At 48.2% G+C, this 18,326-nt stretch overlaps 1 protein-coding gene across 1 annotated transcript in view; it reads left to right on the top strand.

Annotated features, from left to right (window-relative positions):
- The window catches only part of LOC104272967 (protein phosphatase 1 regulatory subunit 12B-like), a gene marked incomplete at both ends in the record, with an annotated part of 19,790 nt that extends 1,726 nt beyond the window's left edge, over nt 1-18,064 (top strand). Inside the window, 7 exons of the mRNA XM_009868096.1 lie at nt 869-948; nt 1,474-1,616; nt 5,842-5,951; nt 9,233-9,430; nt 10,224-10,306; nt 12,004-12,129; nt 17,879-18,064. Of these exons, the coding sequence (XP_009866398.1) occupies nt 869-948; nt 1,474-1,616; nt 5,842-5,951; nt 9,233-9,430; nt 10,224-10,306; nt 12,004-12,129; nt 17,879-18,064 (926 nt within the window). The remainder of the gene's footprint in view (nt 1-868; nt 949-1,473; nt 1,617-5,841; nt 5,952-9,232; nt 9,431-10,223; nt 10,307-12,003; nt 12,130-17,878) is intronic.
- Between the last annotated feature and the right edge of the window lie 262 nt (nt 18,065-18,326).

Below are 18,326 nucleotides of genomic sequence, written 5' to 3'. Positions count from 1 at the left end.
TGGTGGGGGCAGCCTCTCTCCTGCACTTCCCTTTGCTGCGCTCCAGCGCTTGGTTCTATTCAGGGACACGCTCTACCCAAAATTTGGGCTCTTCACTGGGCTCCGTGTCGCTTTTCCCACATTGAGAATTTGCAGAGCTTTTGCTCCGTGCCCCTGGCGCCAGCTCCTATCAAGAGTACCCGGGCCAGGCACTGCCCAAAAGGGACAGCCTGCAGAGCGAGCCGCTGGTTGCCATCCCTGGTTCTCTGCCTCAGCCCTGTTCAGGGAAAGAATGTTTTAGTTACTGTTTTGTCTGTCAGTGGTGACAAAACTAATATTGCCACTCTGTGGGCCAAAATATTCTGATTGCTGCCATGATCACGGGTTTCCTCTGTGCCGTGACGTAACACTGGCGCTCGAGAGGTTTAAGGAGTCGACCCGTCCTCATGGGAGCTCTGTTGGTTGCCCGTACTTGGATGCTTTCCTCTGAGAGCACATAAATAATAGCTCTGAGAGCAGCAAATGTTTTAACTGAAGTTTTTAACTGATTTCCTGGGGGTGTGGACAGAGCCTGAGCGCTGTGCCCGCCTGGGCAGAGGCAGGGCTGCTGGAGAAGTTGAGGTTTCACTCCGAGTCTCAGGCAGGAGCTTGAGCAGAAGGTTTTGTTAAATTGCGACTTGAGGCTCAGGCCGTGCTGGGTGTGTAGCTGTGCCCTCATCCGAGCACTCGCAAGTGCGCACCTGTTGAACTTCTTCAACAAACCCGCAGTGTTTCTCATCTAACGAGGCTGGGATGACCTTACGCTGTGGGAGTTGTTGGCCTGCGCTGAGGTGGTTTGTTGAGCGTCTCTTTTCATTCTCTCCCCAACCTTCTTGGACTTTTTTAACAGTTGCGAAGTGAGAAGGAGACGAGGAATAAGCTAATTGAAGCTGACATGAACGGCAAGCCTCAAAGCAGGATCTTCACCAAGTACGTCGCCGTCCTCTTAGTTGAAAAGAAGCTGCACAGGGAAGTAGTGGGGGACGAGCTTTGCCCGCTGGCAGCCAGCTGGCCTCAGCTGCCCTCACAAAACTCCGCTGCTGTTCGTGTTCCTTTCACGGTTGCTTTTAGGTTGGAGCACTCTCAAATGCGATTTTAGCTGTTACTTAACACACCCACAAGGAGTTGGGCTGGTGCTCGGTCCCCCAGCTTCTGCTCCCTGTCAATTTGCCCTTTGGGCTGAGATCTGCAGCTCTGGGGTGGCACGGAGCCGTGCAGGCCAGCCGGTGGGTTGTGCTGCACTAGCAAAAAAAGAGCCCAAAGTTCTTTAGGATCAAGAAATGTGAGGCTGGCACTGGAATCCGTTGCAAATGGGCCGAGCTGGAAGCGCTGGGATGTTGAGTCGGGAGATGGATTTTGTGCTTTTTGCTTGTTCTATATGTAGCAAATCATGTCTGTGTGTTCCTGGGAATAATTCGCTTGCCTGGGAGTGCTTAAAATTTCTGTATCTTGCAGCAAAGAGAAGATTCTCTATGAGGAAGACACGCTGAAGTCCGTGGAAATGGAGGAAGAGAACAAGGACTCCAGCAGTTCTAGTTCGGAAGAAGAGGAAGAAGCTGAAGATGAAGTTTCAGAATCAGATGCTGAAAAGGATTCAGGTAAGTCTTAGTACAGCCTTGGATTTAGTAATTAGCCGAGCAGTATTAGGGGATCAGTTTGAGAATGGCCTTTTTTTTTTTTTTCTTGGTTGTTGAAGACATCCTGAAAGTCTTACTTCTAGTGTCTATGTATAGAATATGGAGAACTCTGTAGCTAGTGTACTAAAAAAGCTGCTGCTTGAAATATACTAAAAGAGCTGCTTTAAATGCAGCTTCTTTAAAAAAAAGCTGCAAATATTATTTTTATTTCTACTTCCAGTTCACATGAATTTGGGATAACGCATTGCTCGTAGGTTGTACTTAAACAAGAGGGTTTTTTCTTGTTGGCCAGTTTTGGGATGAACACTTCTGTTCCTGCAAGGTGGTAGAAAAGCAACTGAGCGTGTAGGAGGGTAATAGCCTGATGTATTCAGATCAGAGAAATGAAATTAAATGAAGGGCTAAAGCTGTTCTGGGTAATTATAGAGATGAGGAACTTTTTTCTGATGGTGGTGTTTAATAATTGCAAAACATAGTGGAAAATACGGATTAAGTTCATTGAATCCCATTATGGCGCAGTGCTGGCATCCTACTCCTATTCTTTTGTCATAATTTTTATGGCTTCCTTAATTTGTTTAAAGAGCATATGTGTGCAGCACAGAAAGTTTCAATAAAGCTACTTAATTTTGCAGTAAGCTGAGGCTTACTTGCTCTTCATATTTCTGCAAGCAGAGGGGCATTTTGAGCTATGATGTGTTTAATGGTTCAACTGCTTTCACCATCAGCTTGCTTGGCCCCTGTCCCAATACACTAAAACCCAAGACCTCGCAGAGAAATGTGGTTTAAAGTTTTCTCCTGCTTCTTGTGCCAGCGGAAGTGCCACCTGTGTTCTAATGGCGATGTTGGTTGCGCTGTGAGGGGTGTTGGGAATCCTGGCTGGACTTTGCAGCGCTGGTAGTTACAGAAGTTATTTGGCTGTGACAGCAGCGTGATGTCCTTCAGCGAGTGTGGCGGAGCAGTCAGCGGTAGAAACAGGCAGGAAGTAGAATTCCCGTTTATTTGCTCCGTAAATGAGGTTTTTGCTAGAGAGCAGCCGTGGGTAGTTACGTGCCAATTCTTAGGAGTGTGGTGGAACCCGACCAGACACCTCCAGTGTCCCTGGAGCTGCCGGAAGCGGAGCTGTGCGGGGTTCGACTGGTTCAGGAGCAGCCTAAGATCCTTCAGCAAGGGGAGTGCTGCAGCCCTCAGCATTAAAATTTGTGTAAAGCCAGAGCAGGACTCTTTATTAAGTTAATTCCCTGAGCAAAGCACATTATACTGACCTATTTTGAACCACTAAAGCTAAAACAAATCGAAGACAAAAACCATTCAGGTAATGATTCAGCATCAGGCTTTGTTAGCTGTGCTCTCTTTTCCTGGAGAGATTATTGGCTCCTTTGAGAAATTTTGATCAGAATTGAAACCCTGCCTTGTAAACTTCTCCAGCCTCTATTAAAATGAGCATGAGCTTGTCCTGCTGGATGTGGACCTGGTTGTCAGCTGTGGCGTGTGGGGATGGGGTACACGGGGTTTTTGGTGCTCTTTTCCAAACAAGATTCACGAGATAACATCACGATGCGTGCCATGAGAGGACTCCAGAGATAAGTAGGGATGAAAGTAACTTGTCGTAGAAAATTATCAGTGTCGCAGTGTTGTTAATTTCAAAGACAGTCTTAAGAACAGTTAGGATTTACTATCTGCCAGATGTTTTAAATGCATGGAAGGATACAGGAGGCAAGTTCTTAAAACTATGGTAATTATTTCCTTATTCCTCTTCATTTTCTTCCAAGATTTAGTTTTCACGTAGCTCTGTAACTCTGAACAGTGCTGGACAGATAGAAGATGACTCTTGTTTAAAGTCCAAGTGAAGAGGAGGAAAAATAAAAAAGGCAAACTATTGTCATGAGTGATCTTTTTAAACCAAACAATTGAACTCCCTTGGTAACTGAGCGTAAGGCAGGACAAAGCAGAAGCTGGCAGTATAATCCAGGAGTTTATTTTGAGGTACGTTTTGAGGGGTCTCACGTTGTGATAGGTTTGTTGAATTTGCAGAGACCACAGGAAGAGATTGGAAGAGGCGAGCAGTGAAAGTGTTGGAGTGCTTCCGAGAGTAGCCTGTTTCTTACAGTGTGTAAGAAATCTGTGTTCTTCAAACCGGAAAGCTATTCACGCCGTTTTATTCATCTTGAGGACAATTAACAATTTGGCATTGGGTTATATATAAACAAGAGAAAGATGAGTGTAAAATTTCAGGGTCATTATCTGTGATGGTAACTGTTACAATGCGTAATTATTGTGAATTAAAGCAGGCCAGGGAAGCTTTCAGTGTGCTTTTAATTAAAAAAATCACCAACCAACCAAAAAAAAAAACAACCTAAAACAACCACCAAACCAAACAACTCGTAAGAAAAATTGTAGTTATTCCAGATTAGAGAACTAAATTTTTAGTCTCACCAAATTCGTTTGGGGGAGATCGACCTAATCCTCACTGGTTTCCCTTGAGCGCCTTTCATAAATCTGATTGCTGAGGTTTGAGTAAAATAAAATGTGGGATCCGCTGCTGCAGCCGGTGATGCCTGAAGTCTTGTGGTCCCTCACGCCGCCCGTGCGAGGTACTTCTGCCCGTCCTCCTTCCCCAGTGGACTCCTTTTGGTCACGTTGCACAGTTAGAGTTCTTCCCAACCTGTCATTACCACTTAAGCTTGTGCCCTTGTAATTAGGCTTGACCTTAAAAGCTGACCTCTGTGCTATAAACGACCAGTCACCGTCTCACCCAGCCTGTAAAGCCTGCTGGCTCGCAGGGCAGGTCTGTCCTCCCCCTCCTGCAACGTCGAGGATTCTCCTGCGCTTTACAGGCTTCAGGCTCAAGGACTCAGCAAATGGCAGGCATGTAATTTTTTTTTTTTGTCTGTATGGATTTCTGTGTGCTAGGTCAGGCCTGCAAGGAGAAACGGGTGATCTACTGCTCCTTCCTAAAAGGTTTGTTTGGATTCTGTGTGGTAGGCTCGAGAAGTGAAGTGCTGGTTCGGTGGCTTGGATGGAAGTTGTGAGAGAACACAAAGCCAGGGGGAAAGGCGGCTGAGACGTTGGTATCGTGCAGACCTTCCTGGGGGAGCTCTCTTGAGATCTGCCAGTCCTGCTAACTGCCTGTTGTTTTTAAATGTTTCTCTTGGCTTGCTCTTCTCTGTTTTCTGTCTCCTTTGAATCCTATTTTCTAGGAGTGAGAATGTTTCTTTCAGAAAGATCAGTCTCCGTGCTCCGAGGTGCCATCCTCACAGATGCTCTGTACCAAACTGCTTTTTATATTCCCTGCACGCGCCTCGTTTGCTAGTACTGTTTGGGTGCTCACACTTAAAATGACTTTGTTTTTTCAAAACCATGACTGTGTGAGGCATTCGTAGCTGCGAGAAGAAAACATTGTTCTGCTGGTGTAGGTACCTGGTTTCTCAGGCACGTTGCAGGTGGCTGTGTTGGGTGACCAGGCTGTCTTGGAGCCCCGTGCACTCCTGTCAGTTGAACCTGTTGCCTGAGACGTAGTTTCTGCTTACTCTCTCCCTGGTAATGTCTGGTGGATGTTCTCGTGTCAAGCATTGTGCACAGATACAAAAAAACCCTGTAACAGTGGACAGTTGCACTTGTCTAACAAGCAGGGAGCCAGCTGGGAGCTGTGGTAGGGTTTGAGATTGCTTTGAGCCCTGTTGGGAATCAGTCTTTAGCTTCATATAGAAAAAAAATAGATTTTGGTGTAGAAGAGCAAAAATTCTGCCCACCAGCAGAAGCAACGTGCAGTGAAATCCTCCGGCGGGTGCCCTGGGGGTCACTGCACCCTCGGGTGTGACGACAGGGATGGCACGTGCTGCTTTTCTTCCCAAGTTGGACGAGGTCATAACCAATCCCTGAGAGGAAGTAAAATCGTGAATAAACAAACAGTAAGAAATCTACTTGTCCTCCTTAAGGTGCTTTCTGCCAAGATTTTGCCTGTCTGTGGGGGATGAAGTTCGAAAGCTTTGCCTGGCAAATGTATCCGTCGCGGGGTTTAGTCAGGGCAAAGCCTCCTTGCAGAAAGCGCTGGTCGGCCCCGGTGCTGCCGTCGGCTTTATGATCTGAAGCGTTCAGCAGCGCTGAACTTGACTGTAGTGCTTGTGAAGAAGGGTCTTGGAAGTGCAACACTGAAATGTTTGGTTTCTCTTCTTGTTTAAACTTGTAGAAAGGAAGGAAGAGCCCTTTGCCAACCACTCCAGCCATGAAACTCGGCCCAGCGTCACTGAGCAAATACCAGCGCCCGAGCCCAACTCCTTCACTGCATCTGCCAGAAGAGTAAGTGAATCTGGAGGCGATGGGGACTCCAACAGCGCTCGAAAGCAGTGGGTTTTGCTGGGAAATGGTTGCTCTGAAACCGATTTTCAGAGGAGTTGTAAGACTCGACTTTAGGGGAGCACAGTAGTGTGCAGCGGTGACAGCGATGCTGTGGTAACGAGGTGGTACTGGCGCGAAGGAGGCTGTTTGTACAGGAAAGTTCCTCTTGAATCTCTTGCCCTCCAAAGCAAATCACGCTGCTCACAAGAGAAATCCCGTGGGCCACAGGTGCTTTGTGTCGCCGTGGGTTCTGAGATAGCTGGGGCCAGTCTCCTGTCGGCAGATCTTTCACCAGAGCAGGTTCCTGCCAACGTGTCAGCGGTGGATTTGGCATCCTCGTCTGAAGGACTCTGACTTGCCAAACGCAGTCGATTCAGTAGCATGATGTTACAGCCCGGTAAGCAGAGAGGATAAAGTTTGCATGTGACTAGATGGCTGGGCTGTGAAAGCTTTTTAAAGGTGAAGCAGAGTTACTGAAATCTTATCTGAATTCTCCAGCTCTCACGTCACTCAGCTAGATGGCACCAGGAGACTTCGTTCAGCTGAGGACTGGCAGCTTACGCTTCTGGTCCCTTTTTGCCCCAGAATGTGGAGAAGAGCTCTACGATGTGGGCACCTTGCCATAGCTTGGAGCAGTAGGTGCACGTCCGAGGGGGAAATGTTTCTTGCTTAGTCACAACTTTTTATTTTTGATGTGCTACCAAGTCTAACTGTTCATCCGGATCAAACAAAATAGAGCTCCTCTTGGCCTTGTTCAGCTCGGGCTGATTTAGCAGGGAGGTACTAAAGGTAGAAGGATACTGGGAAGTGTGAGCACTTCAGTTACCCTTTCCGCAGCTGCAGAGCAGTATTCTCATTCTTTTGAGCTGTTTAACCCAGAGTAAGGCTGTAAGGTGACAGAAAGGGGCCTGAGCGCACAGCAGTCATTCATTTTGCCTCAGTCACTGAAGACTGGCAGCTTTACCTTCTCTTACCTGTTTGATTCTTCTGTAACTCTCTTTGTCAGTTTGGGTTTTAGATGAGAAAACATCAGTGTGGAGCCAAGGCAAGACTCTGGACTAGATTGCCCAGAGAGGCTGTGGCTGCCCCCTCCCTGGAGATGTTCAAGGCCAGGTTGGATGAACCTGGCGCACCCTGGGCTGGTTAAGGGAGGGTGGGTTAGATTATCTCTGAGGTCGCTTCCAACCTAAGACATTCTAGGATTCTGTGATTGATGTGTGCTGCTCCTATATTGAGAAATTGCAGAAAGCAGCTTTTACTGTGGGTTCAAGCTTTCTCTCAAAACTTCATTAAAGCATCAGAGCTCAGTAGACTGGAAGCGCTAGAATTAGCAGTGTACGGATTAACTCTGCATCTGCATTAAAATAACATTAGCTAGGAAACATTGCTAAAATACTGCAGTGATAATTTTATCTTTGCAGTCTTGAGCCAATGAGTTTGAGGGCAGAGCTTCCCACTAGCTTCATTTATTCTGGATAATGTCGGATGTTTTGTGTTATGTAGAGCATGCTATAATAACGCTTCTGTCAGCTTGGCCAAAAACCTTGTTTACCCCAGGATCCTGCCTTTGGCAGTGACCTTCAAAAGATACTAGAGAGATGGAACCTTGCTGGACTTCTCTCCCACCTTCTAGAAATTTGGGTTTCAGTGACTTGCCTGAACCTGTGCTATTGTTTGTGTACAGTAACCCCATTGGACATTTCCTCTCTGAATTTATGCAGTCACTTCTTGAGTGCCCATAATGCTTGGGATCCTGTAATGTCCAGCAGCAGAGGGATTTTCAGCTTAATTACGTGTTCTACAGAGCTCCCTGCACCATCTCTGTCGAGCCTGCCGCACGCAGCTTTGGTTTGCTGCCCCTAGGTCCTTTATGGGAAGGAACGAGGAGTAACTGATCCTTTTTCACCTCTCTGTGTGCTCCTGGGGAGTTTTACGTACCTCAGTGATATGTCAGGCTGGAGATTCCTGATAAACTGAATAACTCCCAATGTTAAAGCTCTCTTGCTCTATTCCTTCTTGTTGCTTTTCTCCGAATCTCTTCCTCTTCTTCCATGCTGCTGCCGAGCTGTGTGTGATGTCGAAGGTGGGCTCGTACCCTGCAGTAGCACAGAGGCATAGTGGTGTTGTGTTTCGTATTCTATTTTTCTGTACTTCCTAAGGCTTGATTTGCTTTATTTCCCATACGACTTTGAGCCCCGTCTTTGCAAAAGTATCTCTTGCTGTGCCCAGGCTCCATTCTTGAACAGCAGTAGGCATCTTTTTGGAAGACTCCATAATTATAACTGAAGTTGTACATTTGAGGAACAATATATCCTTGTCAAGAGTGCCTCACGCAACAGAAAGCATGAAAGTGTGCTCTGGGATATGGTTTTGCCTGACCGTAGAAAGGTTTAGGCTAGAACAGGGCTCTGCCAGCCTGTGATCTAACCTGCTCGAAGCAGGACCAGCTTCAAGCCTACGTCATGTTGCTTTGAACTACCCAAGCTGAGCAGAGTATTAAAAACTCCCTGAGGATGGAGGTGCCCCGTGTTCTCGCTCCCTGTCCCTGTGCAGCATCGCTCCTACCAGGAGGTTTGTCTTCCTTCAGGTCAACTGGGATTTCCCATGTTGGAACTTGTCCATTCCTCCTCCTCCTTTCGCTGCAGACTGTTGAGAAGTCTGGTTCCATACCCTGGGTAAACCCCAGCCCCCGAGTAGCAGAGCAATTAAACCCTTTCTTTGCCTTCTCTTTCCCGTGCTAAACAAGCCAGATTTCCTCTGTTTCTCCCTATAGTGTTGTGGTGGGCTCCAGCTTCTGATCATCTTAATGACTTCTTCTGGACTCTCTCCAGTTTGATTTGTGTAGGGGTTTTATTTGCAGCTAGTCCCAAAGGAGTTGACTGCTTTTTTGGGTTCTTTTTGCCTTTGCTGAACAATTCCCCCTTCCTAAACAGGTGCTAATAAAAGCTTCATTGTTCCTTCTATTCTTTCTGCAAAGCTGGAGGAGGGCGTTGTGTAGGCAAAGGGAGCTGCACAATAACACGAGATTTCTTTCATCGTCCCTCCTTGGGGATGAGGGCACTACAGTAATTTGCATCCCTTTGGGTTCACCTTGAGCTATTGAAGCTAAGCGAGAAATCAAACCTTACGTTGCCAAGTGTAGCCCAGCAAAAACTGGGGCTTGTCGAAACGCTTTCAGAACTTAGCTTGCGCTTCAGCAGTGCTCTTCGTTCTTCCAAACGTCCCTTTTTTCTCCTCTGCAGTTCAGTTGGCTCAGCAAGTCAGACGAGCAGAAGGATGAGTCACCTTCGTCGTGGCGGCTGGGGCTGCGGAAGACTGGCAGTCACAACATGTTGAGTGAAGTCGCTGCTACTCGTGAGGCACAGAGAGATAAGGCTTCTTCCATCTACCGTTCTTCATCGAGTCCTCGGATATCCGCGTTATTAGACAACAAAGAAAAGGTTTGGCTTTCAGCAAAGGTGTTTTAGCACATCCCAGTTGAGCAGGCTTGACCCTCACAGGTTTAAGGTCTTTTCCCTTTCATTTTCAGTTAATCCTGGGGTTTGTGTCCCTAACAAATTTAGGATTCTTTCATTCTTTCTTTTTTTTTAAAACAAAAAAATTAATCCCATCCTATCAGTTGTTCTTGCAGAACTGGAGTTCGATGCCCCTCTAACCCAGTCCCTGCTCAGTTTGGAGTGGGCTGACAGTGGGCAAGAGCTGCTGGTCTGGCGTGGCCCCTTCTTTACTGGAAAATATTTAGAGAGTAGCGCATCCCTGCAGTGGAAATTCTCTTTCACTGTCATCTATATGGATTCCTCTGATACCCACCAGCTGTATTTGTGAATCCCATCCCACGGATCCACTCACTGCAGCTTTGCTGCCTGTGGATAGATGCTCTGACCCTGGAAACATTCAAAATCAGGACTAGGCTCTGAGCAACGCGATGTAAAGATGTCCCTGCTCATTGCAGGGGAGGTAGGACTAGATGGTCTTTAAAGGTCCCTTCCAACCCAAACTGTTCTATGATTCTCTGATTTTTAAGTAGTTCTAGCTGGAAGCTGCACCAATGCAGCTCTCTAGGAAGTTGTTTTCAGAACCAATACTTCCATGCTGGGCCATGTGTTGCCCAAGAAAATGCCTTAACCCACTTGTCCTTAGACAGGAGAATTTGAACATGAATTTAGTTGTCACTTTGTCACTGAACATGCTGGAAGTTGATGTGCAGCTGAAGTACTACTTTTGCTTCACCAGGATAAAGACAACAAGAGCTATCTTGCCACAATAGCCCCCAGAAGACTAAGCAGTACGAGTGATATAGAGGAAAAAGAAAACAGGTGAGACTGACTAAATGTGATGCTCAGCTTCTGTGCTGTCATTTGTTCCTCCCAAATACCTTTTTCCTGTATTCACGTTTCATATGTTTTCTCAGCAGTCCCAAGCACATGGGAGTTCACAATATCAAGAGCTATCTCTGATCTTTAGAAGTTCTGGTACTTTGCAGAGCAGCAGACTGGTTCCTCCACCCCTGGATTCACACATAACTAGTCTCCAGGAAACTAGATTTATGCATACTTTTTCCTTTTAGATGCAAGTGCCTCTGTCTTGGAGCTGGCACCTACACTTGCTCTCGTGTCACTTGCTTAAGAGTCACCTTCCGTCCCTTTGTTCACACATCCGCTGGTTTTTGATTCACTTGAGTTTGTGAGCTCTCTGGCGTGTGGAACTGTTTCCATCACAGGGGTTGTTTTTAAGGCAAATTTGTGTGGCTGCCCCTGAACAGAACCACAGGATAAATGGGATAAAATCTCTAGTTTCTCAAGGTCTATCTGAGGAGCTAATCTCTACAAACAGGTTCTTCGCCGTTTGTGCTAGAAGGTGTAAACTTTGAGCTTAACCTCATTTCCAGCCGCTTCCACAACAACGGCGGAAAGGCCCGTGTGGAGAAGTCGCTGTGAGCTGTGATTGTTGTGAGGAAGTCACAGCGGGTGAGCACCCGGAGAGAATTTCGGCAGGGTTGGAGCTTCTTTGCTGATCTTTTGCTGGAACCTCCCTACTGTGTTCTTGCTTAATCTCAGCCAGTGGCTGTGATTCGGAGCGCAGCAGACAATTTGTGTCTGCCGATAAGCTCGAGCGGGTTTTGGTAGCGGCTCGTACAGGGTGCCCCATCCTGCTCACCGCTGAGAAGTGCCCTTCCCGTGGTGAAGTCGGGAATGAGGTGGCTGCATGAACAGATGGTGCCCAGACGTGCTGTGTAGGACAGATTTTTCTTTTCCTCCCCAGTATTCTTTCCTTGCAAAACAGCTGAGTTTCACTTTGTGAAACCCACAGGTGTCTGAATGGGCATCAGCGTGGGCACAGCAATTGAAAAATGAAAAATAGCTACAGGCTGGCGAGTGAATGGATTTGTGCTGCATTAAAAGCTCAAGGTCCTGTCCAAGACCAGCAGAGAACAGGACGTGCTGCACGAGAGTCTGTTAGGAAAAGAAGCCCTGATGTCAGATAACTGTGATAAATAGACTACTAGTAATTTATTGATAACTTGTCAAGTAGCTTTAGGTATTGCCAAATATTTTGTTTGGGTGTTTTTCTGCTGCTAAGTATAGCAAAGGATTTGCCGTACTGATGCTTTACTGTCATTGCCTGGATGGCTCAGAGAACAAAAACTTGCCCTGCAGTTGCAATATCTGTCCGTTTGTGCTGTGCTGTTTGAAACCAGAGGGCAGAGAGAACATCAAATGACGTTATTTAGTATGATAAATTACTTTTATGGACAAACTAGATTTCGATTGCAAGTTTTCTCTCTAAAAGGGACCTTGGTCCTCGTTACGCCAAACGTTACATCATTTGGTGATTCTCAAGTAGTCCAGCAAACGGGCGTTAAGGCCAGAAGAGGTGTTTCGGTGAGTTGTGTTACCTGTCAGCAGCGGTGCTCCTGGGTGTAAGGGAAGGATTCGCGTTGTGGAACCGTAAAGGAGCCAAAAGCAGACTCCCAAGTTTTTCTAAACAAACTTTACGCTCTCTCCTGCTCTAGAGAATCAGCCGTCAACCTTGTGCGCAGCGGCTCTTACACGCGGCAGCCATGGAGGGATGAATCAAAGGGAAACGAAGCTCCCCAGTCCGGTGCACCTACTACCTACGTATCTACCTACTTGAAAAGGTACGTCCAGTTGTGTCTTACGTGGGTTCCCGGGCAGTCAGCTCTACTCGTAACCTGCCTCCCAAACCTCCACCTCCTGCTTGCTGCTTCCTGCATCAGTGCGACTGCCCTCGGAAGCCTCTTCTGCTGAGAGCAGGAAAAAAAATTAGAGTTTACTGGTATTTGTAATGCTAAATCGTACTTTTTAAGGCCATCATTTTTCTTGATTTTTAAATTGCTGAACTGATTTTAAATACTCTTGTTCGTATCACTCAAATGCGAAGTGTTCTCTCGGTTTTATGCCAGCATTGTAGTTAGATAATAAAACCAAAATTGATCATAAAAAGAGAATAAAGTAATTACAGTCTGAAAGCGTTGTTCCAGTAGCTATTGACAGGTAAGTTGTAGCTTATCGCTAATTTTGGTTTATATTAGTCCATGTTTATGGCATCGTTATCACAAAAGTGGCAGGGTTGTGCATGGCTTACAGGGTTTGCTAAGGAGTAAGACTGTTGTCTCCAACCATTTTCTCTTGGCAGTAAGGACGCAGTTTTCGCACGGCGTATGTGAAATTGTAGAGGCTGATTGTGGGCAAACTAGCGAGGCCAGAATCAGCAAAGCACTCCTGTGCATAACTTCTTGAACTGGCGGTATCTTTCACCCCGTTGGAAGGCAGAGGCTCAGATTCCTTGAAGCACCAGATAATGCCTCTCTCTGAACAAGGTGCATGAATGCCCTGCTTTGTTAAGGGAAATAGTGCGTCACTGAGTTGCCGTCTCGGTTGTGAGAGGGAAGATCAGCCCTTTGTGCAGGTACAGTGCCATCACCTCGCCTTAGTTCTGCCTAATACTGGAAACCATCAAAGCAGAGTGAGAAACAAGTCGTGCTGCAAAGCCATTCGATCTGCACTTAAGGAAGAAGGCAGAGATATTTCAAGGCTTTAGATTTAGACCCTGAACTAAATAACTGTCCCGAAGGTGGAACGATTGCTTGAGATACATGGGAGGAGGCAGATTTTTTTATGTTCTAGTCCTCACGCTGGTAGAGGTAAGTTGTGCTTGAGGATGTGTCTGTCCAATGGCCGAGCACGTACAGCCCCGCTTCCACAAAAGGTGAAGCAGATAGCCCCTTGGAGCAGCAGGCTTCTCCTGACCTGCTGATCCCTTCCAGTGACTTCACATCTATCCTGGGACACGATGACAGGCCAGCCTCCGTCGCTTGTCTCTCTCTAAAGGCAGCCTGACAAGCCACAGCTGATTACACTGGAAAAATTGTGCCTCTTGCAGCTGGCATGCCTGGCTGCTCCCATGGCTGAGAGGCAGGCCGGTCACTCACGTGGCTGTTCGCTGAAGTTTTACAAACGTTGCCTGTCTGTCTCGGCTAATCCAGCCCCAGATTTAGTGTTGCGTTGACAGAGTCCTACTGTATTTGCTTGGTTAAACTGATTTCTGGTCACAAAGGCTGAATTCTGGCCTTTCGTAGGAGAGTGTTGGTTTACAAGCAATTACAGAGAATGGCTTTGCCAGGTAGAAATAAAGCCTCCTTTTTAACAAGCGATCAGTGTTTTTGCATTATATGTACAGACAATAAAATCGTGGTCAATCTGACCTCCATCCTGTAGGATTTTCTGTAGGAGAGCACAGAGAAATGAAATGTAATTGTGTTGAACCTCCAGCCATGTGCATTAGCCTCTAAGATGAGGGCGGGAACCTGGTTGCCTGTTAAGCTTTTTGTCATTTTCAAGTATTCACAAATCTCTGAATGCAACGCCAAAAAATACAGGATAGTTCTGAGAGAGGAAGAATTAAAATCAATGAATGTCACTGACAGGATGGTTTCTGCCCGTCTGCATTTCCCCTTTAGCTTGGCTTTTAACCAGTCTCTGTGAAGAGAGCTGTGTTCTGTAAGTATTTATATAGAACAACCTGTAAACAGCAGCAACAGATCGTCTTATGATGTTGAAAATGGCTTTTCTTCTAAAAGGGAGCGAAACTTGCAGCAACGTTGCAAATGTTCTTCAGCTTCAGTAGAAGGGAGTGTTAAAGCTCTCACTGTAAGAGCAGTGACTTCTTCGTTCAGCTTTTTCTGTGGCTGTACCACTCGCCCAGAACCTCCCAGAACCCTGTTCTGACAGCCTCTTCGACGTTTTAGTGCATGTCGGCCGTCGGGCAGCCAGTTCCCTCACCTCTGGGGTAAAGGACTCGGAGGAAAACTGGCACAGGAGATGCAGTTACTCCAGCATCCTTCCCTTGACATCAGCCAGGAGCGGTGCCTCGCAGGAAGGGATCACACACACCAGAGCAAAATCACCTTTTCAGGCAGCTATTTGCTCCTTCATTTTCCGTGGTCTCATATGTGCTGCCTTACTGGGTTTATTCACATAAAACCCACCACAGCGAGTCAGGCCAGCAGCGCGTGCAGGCTCCACTTCTGACAGCACCGGCCTTTGAAGGGCAAGCTGACAAGCTGGGATGGCTGGAGAGCAGTCTTCCACCTCCCACACTCTCCTTGCTTCCAGCAAGCGTGAATTCAGGAGCCAGGGGTTGTGCTTAACCGTTGTTCTTAATAGCCACCACTGCGGCCAGCTTCCATAAGCAAATCCTATTTTGATCCCTGCAATTCCCCGTGGCAGCTTGTTTAAAAACAAACAGGTACGTGTTTTGTGCAAAGCTTTTTTTATTAGCGTATGTGGAAGCTTTTTGTAGTTCTGAGTTTTGAAGTTTTTGAATCCTACTTGCCTTAGCTGTTTTCAGCTATTTTTTCTTTTATTGATTTGAAACATTGCCTTCCATTTCATGGCTTGTTCCCTCATGGTTACGTTATGGTGATGATGTTGGGAGAGCGAGTAGCGGTGTGTCAATGCCTTCTGTATTCCTAACGCTGAATCCTGTAGCATCAGTTCATAACCCTCCCTTTTACAGGTTCATACGAGCACAGCTCTTAATTAGCAGGATTCCCCAGCTAACCTTTTTTCTTCAACTTTCTGGTCCTGTTCGGATCAAATGCGAGTGATTGGATAGAGTCCTCCTCAGGCCGGTCAGCGCCACCCATACGAGGTGGGGAGGGGACTCCCAGGGGAGCTGGCGATGCCCTCGGCTCTCCTGGGAGCAGGAGCGGGTGTGTGATGCCCCAGCACCCCGTGGCTCCGACCCAGGGGTGTGCACATAGGAGTTGGCACAACCCTACGCACTCTCTTCCTCCGCTCCTCCTCCTTCCCCTCTCACATCACTGCTCTCCCAGGCTGCTCCCATCCTCCTGTCTCCGCTTTTCGCTCCTTACCTTTCGCTTCTGAAAGAGACTCCTTGGCAGGTCTTACTCAGTAACACCTCTGCAAGCTGCCCTCCCTTCCTGACCAGGTTCTGGTTTTGCAGCTGCCCCTTGTGCCTTGGGCTCTCCTTGGCTGGTGCCACGCCACCCCTGCTCCCCCCAGGGCTGCCCCCACCTCTGCCCCTGCCTCTCCTCTCCTTCCTCGCCCCCGTGCACGCTCCACCGGCATCTCCTCAGTACACTCATTTCTGCAACTTCACGGCCGCTTGCTCTGCACGCCCACGCCAGCCAGGCTCTTCCCCTCCTCCCAGCCCATCTCCAGGGCTCAGCCTTTCCTCTGGTGCAGAGAGCCAAGAAGGAGGAGGCTCTTGCTTCCAACAGGACGTCCTGCTGCCCGCCGCGCCGGGCAGGGTCTGGCTTTCCCGAGGAAGCTTTGTTCAGGGTCCGCTGGAGGTTGCTACCCAGGGATAGTAACTCGCTCGGTCCTTTGTGACCTGGATGTGGCAAGAAGCCATCAACTGAAGAGCCCGAACGTGAGGTTCCTCCCTGTGGAGGCCTCTTCCAGGATGCCCCGTTCTCTCCTTTTGGCTGTCTGGGGACTGACTGCTTCTCCTGGGCTAGCGGGGGGCCTTGGCGTGTAAAACTGGTTTGCAAATTGGGTGCCTGAGTGAGTTGGGCGGGATCCTTCCTCCGACCTGCTGTCCTTGGCTGTGGTCCTGCCCCTTTCAAGTTTTATTTCAGCCTCAGGCCACTCTCTCTGGCTCTCACTTTCAGCTCCAGTCTGTTGTCCCCGGCTTTCCCATAAACCTGCAGCTCTTTGTCCCGGTCTGCTTTTCCTCTAGGTCAGCTTTTATTCCTGGTGCAACCACATTCCTCCATGTGCACTGGCCTGGCAGTTGTCAGGGCTGGAGGAGGTGAGAGGCAGCCTTCCAGCCTTCCCAGCCTCCGAGCCTGCAGACAGCCCAGTCTGACCAGTAGCAACCAGGAATACCAGTTGCTGCGAAAGGCGTGGCAGGGTCCTAGATCAGGTGTGTGTGCTCCTTTGCTGTGTGCAGGCAATGAGCAGCCTGTGAACGCGGCTCTGGCACACGCAGTGAGGAGATTTTGCCAGGTTCCATCAAGTCTGTGTTCAGAGGTGGGCAGCTTCTCCTGCTCAGGGTGGATTTTCTCTGAAACAGCAAAAAGGTGCATCCTCGTGAGAGCCCTTCTCCTTTTCTGCTGTCTCTTTTCCAAAGTATGAGGCACTTAAAACACTTAGAGCTTGTCAGTAATAAGGGGTTTAAGGATTTTGTTTTAAACTGGCAAAATACATATTTCCCTTGCTCGTTCTTGTATATTTTGGGGGCAGTTTGGCTAGCTATTTTCCAGAAATCCAGAGTTTGTGCCAAGTGTGCCTTAAAGAAAATTAAAGCCCGAAACCGATCGTCTTTGCCAGAGCTTTAAGCCACTGAAAACAGGTTCTTAAAACTGGGAGTCCTGGGCATCCTTAGGAGGCGATGCAGCCAGGCCTGCTCATGTCGCTCTCACCTTCCCTGCTTTAAGCAGCCTCATCCTTGCTTGTTGTTTCTACCTTCCCCCAGTACACAGGGACCCTCCACTTTGGCTGCAGCAGGACTTTTTCCCCTTCCCTCATCTTCACTGATTCACCTCCACGCCGTTATTCTCTCGCTGCAGCTCAGCTGGGCTTAGCTAAGGGGTGCAGAGCGACCCGCGACGCTTCTCAGCTCCTCGCAGTCGTTGTGCCAAGACGTAACACTCGCTCCCTTTTCCAGCCGAGCCCGGCCGTGATGATGTTCTTGTTGAATATTTGCTCTGAAGGACGTGATTTTGTGATGTTTTACAGTGCATCATTTGGTAGAAGTAGTGACCTCAGCAGTCCCTACATTTCAGCCAGTCGCAATACATCTCTAGCTACCTCACCCACTACCATTGGGTCATCTACCTCCCTGGGCACCCCGTGGCAACCTGGCTCTGCCTGTCCCACATCTCTCGGTGCGAACGCTCCTGCAGCAGCCCGCCAGCACACCAGGTAACGGCTCGCAGCGGAGAGAACGCTGCAGAAAATCAGCGTTTGGGTCGGAAAGTTCCGAGGTCTGGAGTGGCTTATGGATTGGAAGCGTGGGTGAGGAAACCCGGAACGGTTCCGCTGGACAGTCTCAGCCGGCCCTCGGCAACGCGTGTGGGACCGTAGCTTCTCGGTCGGTGCTCCCCTCTTGCTGCCCCGTTAGGCACGGCGTGCTGCTCAGGGTATGAGCCTTCTGCCTTCTCACCAAGTACATTTTCTAATCATTTTTGCTACAAACAGGGGTGTGAAGACCGTGAATTCCTCCTGCTTAATTCTTCTCCGTGTTTTTAAACCACCCATTTTAATGTGTGCTGCCCTCTACAAAAACGCGACACTAGAAGGAGGAGAATGAACTGTCGATGCTCCCTGGCGGCGGCTGGTCTCAGTCAGCAGTTGAGTTCACTTGCTTTGCTTTCCATTATGTCTTCTCTATTTCAGAGCCCCTTTCAGGCAACAAACTGATTCTGCTCTAGAGAAAAATCCCGAGGGCATCTCTGCTAGCACCCCTCTAGGTGTAATCACAAATCGTGCTGTACTCGGCTCTGCTAACGGTATTGCGAATGCCGGTGCTGCCTCAACCACAGGAAAGGACTTCTCAGCTGAGGAAGCCAGGGAGCGCCGAAGGTCAGTGAGCAGTGCCGGTGTGTGTCGCGCCTCCCCTGTGCTCAGGTCACTCGTGGTGGTGATGGTGGGGGTGCAAGAACTGTTTCTCAGGTGCCACGTGGAATTACAGGCTGCTGCCCCGACACCATTGTAAGGTTTTGAATGGAGTCGTTGCCGGCTTGTAGGTTAAATTTAGTTTCCTAATTTTCTACTTGTTTTTTCAGCACCTCAGCCTTTTTCTTTAGTAGTCATCTCAGCTACTGATCTCAGTCCCTGTGTGTCT

Source organism: Apaloderma vittatum, unplaced genomic scaffold, assembly GCF_000703405.1.
Source record: "Apaloderma vittatum isolate BGI_N311 unplaced genomic scaffold, ASM70340v1 scaffold35354, whole genome shotgun sequence".
Lineage (NCBI taxonomy): Eukaryota > Metazoa > Chordata > Aves > Trogoniformes > Trogonidae > Apaloderma > Apaloderma vittatum.
Note: the sequence above shows the minus strand (reverse complement) of the source record. Positions and strands in the feature narration are given on the sequence as shown.